At 30.6% G+C, this 10,952-nt stretch overlaps 2 protein-coding genes across 2 annotated transcripts; one reads left to right on the plus strand and one right to left on the minus strand.

Annotated features, from left to right (window-relative positions):
* Nucleotides 1-3,537: 3,537 nt before the first annotated feature.
* On the plus strand, nucleotides 3,538-6,184 carry LOC114190154 (uncharacterized). Its single transcript, XM_028078940.2, has 9 exons — nucleotides 3,538-3,666; nucleotides 3,753-3,872; nucleotides 4,018-4,085; nucleotides 4,426-4,534; nucleotides 4,615-4,683; nucleotides 4,778-4,835; nucleotides 5,294-5,529; nucleotides 5,674-5,725; nucleotides 5,802-6,184. The coding sequence occupies exons 1-9, from the start codon at nucleotides 3,664-3,666 to the stop codon at nucleotides 5,867-5,869; spliced, it is 783 nt and encodes a 260-aa protein (XP_027934741.1). The 5' UTR covers nucleotides 3,538-3,663; the 3' UTR covers nucleotides 5,870-6,184.
* A 352-nt stretch (nucleotides 6,185-6,536) lies between these two features.
* LOC114192826 (NC domain-containing protein-like protein) lies at nucleotides 6,537-8,774 on the minus strand. The gene is made up of 3 exons (XM_028082650.2): nucleotides 8,560-8,774; nucleotides 8,346-8,419; nucleotides 6,537-7,416 (listed from the first exon to the last, which is right to left on the minus strand). The coding sequence occupies exons 1-3, from the start codon at nucleotides 8,577-8,579 to the stop codon at nucleotides 6,716-6,718; spliced, it is 795 nt and encodes a 264-aa protein (XP_027938451.1). The 5' UTR covers nucleotides 8,580-8,774; the 3' UTR covers nucleotides 6,537-6,715.
* Between the last annotated feature and the right edge of the window lie 2,178 nt (nucleotides 8,775-10,952).

Here is a 10,952-nt window from a genome sequence, read left to right on the forward strand (position 1 = left end):
GAAACTTTTTCCTTAATTTATTTGTCCTTGTCAATACAATCATTCACAAATGCAATGAGACATGTGGCATGTTTTGTTTTAATAAATTTTAATTTTTTCAAATTTTGTACGTTTTATTACATTTTGTCTTGACAATTATAATACTTTACATATTGATTTGAAGTTTTTTTGTAAACTTATGATACAACATGAATTAATATTCAACTTTATTTCAACCGTGAATTAAAGTCAATTTGACCCATATTTAAAAAAAAGGTATAATTATTGATTTGGTTTCCAATTTTTTTTAGTTTGTTTAATTTGATTCCCAAATTGTTAGAAGTTTGGTAACTTTATTTTTTTAAAGTGAATCAATTTAGTACTATACTAAATACACTTGATCAATAAAACATCGAGACTAAAATGATGTTAACTACACCCAACAAAAACAAACCAATCAAATTAACAAATGATGTTAACTGGAATATAACGAAAGGTATTAAATTAAACCAATTTAAAAGATAAGGGTACCAAACTTGAGAACTAAATTAAACTTTTTAAAAATTTGAGGACTAAATTGAACCAAATCAAGAAATTGGAAGATCAAATCAATAAGTATACCTTAAAAAATAAGTTTTTTTAATTCAAATGAATTTGAATATGGAATAAGTCGAATTGACTTACAAAACTTATTTTAATATCTCTAAATATAATATATAATATTGAGTACATATTTATACCTGGAAAAGAACAACAGTTATAGTCAAAACTATATTTGTGCCATTGTAATCACTATTTAAACTAAATAGGAAGTAGAACTTTGCAATATGAAAAGAAATTCCAAACGTATATAACTTTAGTATCGATCAAAGCCAAACTAAAGAGAATAAAATGGTACGGTCTCGTAGTTGTACAATGTGGAATAACATTAACATTGGATTCTGCAAACTGAAAGGAACAGAGAAAGAGTAACACGTTAGAAACTGTTGTGTGTGCACGTTATCATTGGTTGTTACTACAAAACTCCAAAATTTGAATACACAAATCTCCTACTACGTTGAGTTAGATATTTTTGGTAAGCTATGAAAGAGAGTCATTTGGCACATAGCATTAATTCAGTATAGATATTGATTAAAACAAATAACGGTTAAGTAAATTTTGATTCTTAATTTAATTTAATTTTATTTTACTTAAATATCTTTTTATCTCAATTTTCGTAAATTTTGTTTTGTTTCGTTCTTATTTTTTCGAAATGTTAAAATGCTTTTAATTTTTGTAATTTGTGATTTGATTCTTTTTGCAAACGTTCGTTTAAATTTTAATGAAACGTAATCAGTAACTATCATGTATCATTTATGATTTTTTTAATTTTTTGGTATCACGTCTCTTTTCATGTATCCTACGAATTAATGACTTAGAGATTCATAAGAAGGTAAGCTAAATAAATTTCTTCTTAAGGTTTACATGTTCACCAACATTCTAAAAATATAATTATAAATTTAAGGATGAACACTGTGAGGATATTAGAAACATTGGCACATGCACGAAACCAAAAACAATTACTTGCTTTATTTTTTTTCCTCGTAAGAATGTGGGGAATGAGAATTTACTTGGACTTTAGATTCGTGTTATAATTCTGAAATGTGTGGTGAGTGGAGCATGTGATATCCAAATGGAGTGAAATTATAAGAACAAGACAAATTCTATGATTGGGATAACTGTTGTGGTTAAGACCTCTTTAGTGTGCAACAGTTAAGAAGATAAGAAAACGTTCAATTTGTTCTTGCAGAAATATAGAAACATAACACGTTTTTTTTTTTTTTTTCTGTACATATACCAATTGAGTTGGATTTGAATAAATTCATCCTAAAATCCAATAAATATTTTTTTGGACTGAATTTGGTGGTGTTTCTAAATTTTCGTATATTTAATGCAATTTAACTTTTCCTTATATGAGTTAGATCCAATTGAATCAAGTGGATAAAAAAAATTTAATTTAAGAATATTTTTTATTTTTCTTCTTTAGTCTGTCATGATTTTTTTTTTTTTTTTATCAACTAGTGATTTGTTGGAGTTTTAGAGGAAGATGGTGTTAGTATTTGTATTTTTGTAAGTATACACAATTCAAAATTACTCATGTTTTTCTTGAAAGAAATCATCGTGATATCATAAGTTTGTTAATTTATCTTTGATTCATAAAAAAAAATATAAGTGATCTAATTTTAAGTTCTATATTTATTTATATTTTTTTTTACAATAAGTATAGCTTGTCTATGTTTCATAAAATGTAATTTTTATAATGAGTTTGGCATGGTCTTCATTATTTTTGTATTATTTTATTTTACTTTTAATAATTTTTCATGTAATGACAAATGATCGATGAGAGTTGACAAAAAATTGATAAATGTTGGAGTGTGAGATGTAAAAATTCATGTCTAACATAACTTTATTTGAAAAAGATACATGATTTAATATTTTAAAAATATATTCATCTAGTAGAATAAATTGAATATATACTACTATTATTATTAGTACTATTTAATGATATTGTCAAGGTTGGATTGAGTTTAAGAATCAATAATCTTCACCATTGGATCATGGAAAATTGGGTTGAACTCAACCAAATTTTTTTATATTGAATTTGGATTATCCTACTCAATATAAATTTCCATTAAAATAATATCAGTCTCTCTATAACTAACCTTTTTAAATTAAATGGTAAAATAATATAATTTTTCCGTATTTATAATTAAGTAGGTTAAGGGATTATTATTTTCTGCTTTTAAAAGATAAAATATCACTAAAAAAAGTAAATATGTATTTATAAAATTTAAGTCATATCAATAAAAATAATTTAACTTTTTAGATAGCTTTGATATATGATTTAAGTTTAAATAACTTTTGTGTGGTTCGTTAAATAAAATTTTTGTATATGGTACTTTATAATTTATTTTGTTGGTTGGATTGTTATAGTTTACTCACACCTGTTAAGTGATGATCCATCTATTAAATAAGTAAGACTAATAGATGCATTTTTTTACTTGAGGTTCCCAATATTTTTGTTTTGTTTTACTTATGGTCCCTGCATTTATTAAATAAGTTCCTTAGTAATTCTTTTTTATTTTGGTCCTGCATTTATTTGTATCTTTTAAACAATGAGTTAGTTGTTAAATGATTGTATTAGGATGCATAATAATATTTTAATCAATTTTTTTAATTTATTTTTAACCTATCATTTTCATTATTTTTAGATGATATATTTTTATTTGTTTTTTTAATGCGATATGATAATCTAATAGTAATGAAAACAATAAATTAAAAGTCAGTTAAAAAAATGAATTAAAATATCATTGTCTTATTATAATTTTATTGTTTTACATGAATATGATTAGCATTTTACTAACAACATGAATTTTACTAATTATTATTTTTAATAGGGGCAATGTTTAATATTTTTCTTTTAAAAATAAAATAGGTAAATTACTTTTATATACAACTGTTTTCTTCGAGACAATTAGTGTGGTCTCGTGAAGAAGCCCAACTTAAATTGGGCCAAACTTAAAACCTATTCGGCTTACGACTCCTAACGTAAGCCTTTGCTGTCGCAGCCTAGGGTTTATAAGCGACGCGTTCTCTAACGTTAAACATTTTTTCTGCTTCTGAAAACACTGTCGCGTCGTCACCATGGTTCGTTCTGCAACTGGGATTTCACACTCTTTTTGTTCTTTGCATTCGTTTTTTTGATTTTTACGTTGTGGTTTTTGTATTTTCAGCCGCAAGGAGATTACATAGAACGTCACAGAAGAGACTATGGCTACCGTCTCGATCACTTCGAGCGTAAGCGCAAGAAAGAGGCGCGTCAAGTTCACAAGCGCTCTGCAATGGCCCAGAAGGTTGCCTTCACTTTTGCTCTGTTTTTTTTTTTCTTTTCTAAATACAAGATAAACTTAATTGACTATGCTAACTGTAACGTAGTTGTATTGCCATGACTCGTGATTCAATTTAATCTTTGTATTTTTGTTAATTCCAATTGAACAGGCTCTGGGTATCAAGGGAAAAATGATTGCCAAGAAAAATTACGCTGAAAAGGCTCAGTTGAAGAAGACGTGAGTTTTGTTTTGTTTTATTTTCCAAATTTATTGTGTTTTAGCTTCTGTTTTTCCTCCTTATATGTTCTGTGTTAGCTTTTATGGTCTTTATCTTTAGGGGTGTTCGTGATCGGGGTGATATTTTCATTATTGGTATTTTGTATTAGTTTTGATGCCAGAGTTACTTGTGGTTGATTTCTTATATCTTGATTGTTCTTAAATGGAGTTGATCAATACTAGTTATTAGTTGATGTCAAATAATTGGATTAGGATAGTATTTTTTCATCTCTGGATTTGTCTCTGGAGTGTGAGATTAATGAGATACATTTCTAGTTACATAATTGTTCTGTGTCAACAGTTTGGCTATGCATGAAGAGTCAAAATCTAGGCGCAAGACTGATGATAATGTCCAGGATGGAGCTGTCCCTGCGTATCTTCTGGATCGTGATAACACGACCAGGGCAAAGGCATGTTCATGTCTTGAAAAGATTGTTTTGTGTTTTGCTTTGTAAGTTTTGCAAGTAATCTTATGGATTTCTATTTTTAGGTTCTTAGCAACACCATTAAGCAAAAAAGGAAAGAGAAGGCTGGCAAATGGGATGTTCCTCTACCTAAGGTGAATTGCCATTGATACTTCTTTGATTTTCTGTGGATAGAAAGGGCGTTCTTGGGTGGTAATTAAACAAATGTATTATTTCTCATTTCTTCAGGTACGTCCCGTGGCTGAAGATGAGATGTTCAAAGTAGTCCGGACTGGAAAAAGAAAGAGTAAGTAACTGAGTATTTACATTACACTTTCCTTGGTTATTCAGTCAAGTATTTAGCTGGCCAAAGTTAATTGTTGACTTCACTTTTCAATTTCAAGTACTAGTTACATTACATTGCATGATTATCCATTCGGCATCTTAACGCAAGTCATGCTTATTTGCAATTATTTCTTGTTGGCTTTCCTTCCTTGGTTGATTATGGACACAGACAAACAATCCCTATATCTTTGCTTGAGTAGGTTGGGATGTTTGTGTTGTTGGTTGCTAAGTCTAATAAGTCAAAACACTAACTCTTAAATCATGCTAGTCTACTTGTATTATTGAATAATCTGGAATTCTTGTTGTTTGTGAATGTGCCTTACTCGTTGTTCACTGTAAGCACTTCAGCAGTATTAGACAAAACGTACACATATCATTCCTAGAAAAACACTTGATAGTTTGTGGCTCTCCATTTTTCAGCCAAGCAATGGAAGAGGATGGTTACAAAAGCTACGTTTGTTGGACCTGGTTTTACCAGAAAGCCTCCAAAGTACGAACGATTCATTCGTCCTACAGGACTGCGGTTCACTAAAGCTCATGTGACGCATCCAGAGCTTAAATGCACGTTCAATCTAGAAATAATTGGAGTCAAGAAGAACCCCAATGGCCCTATGTACACCTCTCTTGGCGTCATGACCAAGGGAACTATAATTGAGGTATTTATATTTTTCATACTCACAATTATATAAGCATTTGAGATGTTCCTAACTTCCTTCTTTTTTTTCCTGATATATAATATAACTGTAATATGAAGCATGACCAAAATTTGTTGCTTATTTCTTTGCACATTGCAATTTCAGGTGAATGTCAGTGAACTTGGTCTTGTCACTCCTGCTGGGAAAGTTGTGTGGGGTAAGATTATTTGTCAATCATTGACTGAAATTTTAACTGAAATCAATGTGCTGAAATCTTGTTTGCCCGGATGCAGGTAAATATGCTCAGGTCACAAATAACCCAGAAAATGATGGTTGTATAAATGCTGTGTTGCTTGTGTAAGGCCATAGCAGGGAACAGTGTTCCAACTAGATTTCAAAGGCAGTGGTCAACACCCTCTCCAATAATTTTTTTGGTCGCCAACCCCAATCTTGAAAGTAATCTGAGAAAATTGTGAAGTATTTTTGTTTTCTGAGTGGACTACTAGCAGGAGGTTTCTGTAATTCATTTGTTTGAATAGCCGCATGCAAAAAGATCTAATCTAGCGCATGATGTTTAAGGTTAACCTATCATTGTTCAAGAGATAGAAAAAGAAGTCACAAATTTGTATAGTACATTTTGTATGTTATGGTTGAAATATTATGTCCTACCAACGAACCAGTTCAACCACTACCACCAATATTAACATAAAATTAATTTGGACTTGATCTTATTTCAGTTCAAAAGAAAATAATTAGAGATTAAAAATTATAAAATCTGTTTAAATTAGAAGCGAATAAAAGTGTTTTTTTTGCATCACATTGTTTTATTTTATTTAATTTTCAAGTCAATCTTGTGACATTTTTTTAATTAAATTCAAGTTAAAAGTAAATTCTTCGCCTTTAAAACTTATTTTAAATCGGTAACTGAATTTGTTAGACTAACTACAAATAATATATAAAACTTATTTCCAAAGTTGCATTTTATAGAGTACCATTTTTTTTGTTATGCATAATTTTTGAAGTGGTACTGAAATTTAAGATGAGCTATATTCATATATATTGCCTCCCATCACCATATATGTCCTAATTATATATATTTGAGACACAAAAGACAAGTTAAACCAGCAAAATAATGTGTCCAAATCCATAATACCATTTAATTAAGTTTTTTATCTTAGCCAAATATTTGAACACAGACAATGCTTGATCACTGAGTGACAAGTTGAGGAGATTGATGAGCAAGGTTCATTGGCATTTGGGATTCAACCACCTGCAGAAAGCCAGTGGCCAATCTTCTTGTTAACTCTTCAACAGGCACCTTCACCACATCACCCCTCATTCCAATGTCCGTAGCATACCTACTGGCACAGTACACTCCAACAGCAGTCACTGCCATTCCATATACGTTGGTAGTAACCATTCGTAGAGGCGAGGATAGAACAGCAGCAAGAGGACCCCCTATGATGGAAATGGCTTGGCCACTTTGTCCAATTCTTCCTTGCTCAGCAACAAGGAGTTCAGTTTTGCAATAGATAGCAAAGTCTTCACAGTTGTTTTTGAAAACATTATAGCATCCAAAGCCATTTTCAAGCAGATGTTTTGCCCGGTGGACGACGACATCATCTTCGTCGGAGACTGCAAGAGTACACGTTCCGCCGCGAGCTTTTGCGAGGAAGAGGGCAGGGGAGACGGCGTACTCAAACCGATACAGGACGCCGCCGGCCAGGAAGCAGTTCAGGCAGGAGGAGACAACACCGTGTTCCTCTTGGGGTGCTGTACATGTTGGACAACTTTCTCTAGGCCTGGCTGGTCCTGAACTAACGAGGAGAAGATCTAGTGCAGTACCAGTACCTACTTCTTGCCCACGCCTGGTGAAGTGAATGACTTTGTCATCACCCACATAAATGCCTGCCATTAATTCAGACACACAACAAGAGAATCCGTCATCATCACACACACTTTGATTTTTAAATGAAAGATAACTCAATCTTAGTATTTCTTTGTTGTGTATGTGAATTAGTTTGATGATTAGTGCGACTCTCACAATAGCACAATGGAAAGGAGGAGGGAAAGTGTAAGAGTTATAGGTGGATTGTCCAACCATACACCATACATAAATCATCAAACAGATATTTAGAACACCGGTGTAAGACAGAACTATCATATAAATTATAATAACACCATTGCAAGTAGGATTGCATTGGCTACATGGCTCCCAATTCTTTCACTAAACTTAAGGTTTATGCACTGATTGTTAATGATAGAATGGTATTTAATGTAAGAGCATTGTCCAACACCCATATACCTTCAAAATTGTATCTCCATCATTAACATCAGTTCTATCTAATGCTACAATCTTCTTCACCTTACTCTTTCATCATATAGTTTTCAATGTCCGTGACCGTGACAGTAAAATGAATAGTTTTGTCGAATATTTAATCCCATGGACAAGTACAGACAAAAATAATCATATAGTGAAGATGGAGTTCTCTCTAATACAGCACCAATTGAGTTATCTTTCTGTTCCGCTACTGTTCTATTTCCTACATTCTAGGTGAAAAAAAAGGGAAGTACCAATATAGGGCAAAGACAATTTCCATTATTTTTCAAAGTTTAAAATCCACACAGCTGAAGGTGAAAACCCCCTTTCATGTCAATGGTCTCATCAAAAACTTCACTATATGCCTAAATCAGCAAAAATAATAATTATAACATATTTTACTCCACGAATCTCCTTACGTATAAGCCTAAAGCAATCTAAATCATGAAAAACTTCGAAAATCTTCTTAATTTTCCATTGAACAAAACAACAAAACAGAAAAGTGAAGAGGGAGAACCGTGATGAGCATAAATGTACGCAGTCCTCCAAGAGTAGATATGATCCCCTGGTTTCAGGCTCTCTCTAGTTACTCTGCATCCACAGTTTCAAATTTCAATTCAACAAATTTTCCGATTTTGTTTTCTTTTCAGGCAACAACAGAGGCGGAATAAAAAAGAAACCTTAAAAGCACCCAATTGAAGCAACGTAGTAGAAATCGAAATTAAGCGTACCTGTTCGACAGAAGCCCCATGACCGTTACCGTTGTTCCCTTTCCGAGCAGAAGGGGGGAGGCTTCGATTCTTATCCTTAATACTGAGAAACTGAAGAAACAGATGAGGGTGCAATGACGATTGTGCCCTTCGGCGATAGCTTCGCCGTTAAGGAATATGATGGTGGAAATGGCGTTGAAGACGCTGAGTTAAAACATGAAACGAATCGTGGCAACGCGCTGTTGCAATATGATGCTTTCATTTTTTGGAACTTGTACACGTGTGTAGTGGTGGAAAACATTGAGATCAGCAACACGTGCCAACTTGCGCTTTGCGTAAGGTCCAGTAAGGTGGGCTTTAAGTATGGGTTTGTCAGCCCAATATCACGCAAATCAACGATGACAACATGAAGAACTGAAAGTGATAAGATAAATTTTGTGAAAAAGATTTAAGTAATTTAATATATATATATATATATGTATTTTTTTTTTTCAAATCTAAACAAATTTTATTTGTCTTTTAATATTTTGTAACCCATAATAATTAAATTGTTTACTAAAAGTGCCATGTCTGAGTAGTTAATTGATGTGTGTAACACTTGACAATGACATTGAATATATTGATAATTTATCAATGTAGTGCAATTTCAAAATAAAAAATGTTTTTTGAAAAATTTATAAAGGTAAATAAGTCAGGTCTGTACGATGTGATTTCATTGTGAAAGAAAAAATGTTAATGGACACAGTTGACTTGACTTTAGTTATAATTAATTATTATTAAAATCTATGTTGACAAAATAATTAAAGCATAAAATCCTCTGAAATGATTAAATTTGATAAATTGATTATTAATGTTATTTATTTTTGTTATTCATAATTAAATTTTAAAAATCAAATAATTATTCTATTAAATTTAACTATACATATTTTAAATCTGTTCAATTTAAAATAATCATATAATTAAATTTAAACAGAATAATTATACGACTTTCAAAATTTGTGATTAATATAAATAAATAACATTGATAGCCAATTTGTTAATTTTCATAAAGTAATTATTGGATTTTCAAATTTAATAATGACTAATGAAAATAAATAATATCAGTGACTAGTTTGTCAATTTAAGAGAATTTTGTATTTTGATTTTTGTTTTGCCAATACAATATATTTCAACGATAATTAATTAAAACACAATTCCTATTAGTCGTGTCATCCATTAACGATTTTTTTCTCGTTATATTTGGCTTTTTCGTGACTATTTCTGTCGGTGTCTTATGGAAAATAAGAACTGTATATAGTACATTGGTTTTAGGTCATAATTCTTAACTCTTTATCAATAGTTTCAATCCAATAAGATTTATTTTGTAATATTAGAAAACACACTTTTGGTAATATGATTTTCATGAAACTCTTCTATAATAATCAATGAAAACATATAATTAATTTATTATCGTTGGATATTGATTATGTATGACTAGTTAGTTGGTATATGTAGTCTTTAAAATCGAGTTTTTTCAAGAAAAATAGAAAATATAATTAGTTTTTTTTTGGATAAATCATAATTGGATTAATCAATATAAATTCTCTTGTATAATTTATTTAAGTTTTTGTTTTTTTAAGGGTTAAATATGTTTTTGGTCCCTCATATATTAGTGAATTTTGGAATTAATCATTCTTTGAAACTTTATACCAATTTAGTCCTTCATTTTTAGAAATGCATGGATTTAGTCCTTTTTACCAAATTTTGTTAAGTTTATTTGACTTTTGAAACCCATTTTATGATAATATTTGAGTTAATATTGAAGCGAAAATGTGTCAAACGATATAAACAATTCATATACTATCATGAAATGCACTTGAAACGCCAAATAAACTTAATAAATTTTGGTTAAAAGAACTAAATTCACGCATTTTTAAAGATGAAAGACTAAATTGGTCAAATTTTTTTAAGAGGGACTAATTTCAAATTTCACTGAAACTTGAAGGACATAAAACATATTTAACCATTTTTTTAGTTAGTATGTTAGTTAATTTAAGTTCTTAAAAAATATTATTTCAATCTATTGTATTTTCAAACCAAGTAATGAGCTTATTCAAATATACTCATTCATACCCTTTATGCTTTTGAGAAAAAGGTGAAAGTGAGAAATGATTTTGTTATGGGTTTTTGGAAAGATATAGTGTGAAGTATGTAGGATACCATTGCCCTAACATGTATGTGGGAATCTCATCATTGAACAACAAAAACACAAACAATGATAGGAGTAATAGAGGGCCCATTTCCCTTCTCAATTATTGTTTCAAAATTTAGCAACTTGATTCATGGCCCAACCATACAATTCTCTATGTTTTTTGCTCATTCTCCATCACATACATACAGTTGCCCATTTATATTGCTTTTGTACCAAACCCTCT

The sequence above is a fragment of the Vigna unguiculata genome, chromosome 7 (genome assembly GCF_037176805.1).
Source record: "Vigna unguiculata cultivar grain cowpea cultivar isolate G323 ecotype 2 chromosome 7, ASM3717680v1, whole genome shotgun sequence".
Taxonomy (NCBI): domain Eukaryota; kingdom Viridiplantae; phylum Streptophyta; class Magnoliopsida; order Fabales; family Fabaceae; genus Vigna; species Vigna unguiculata.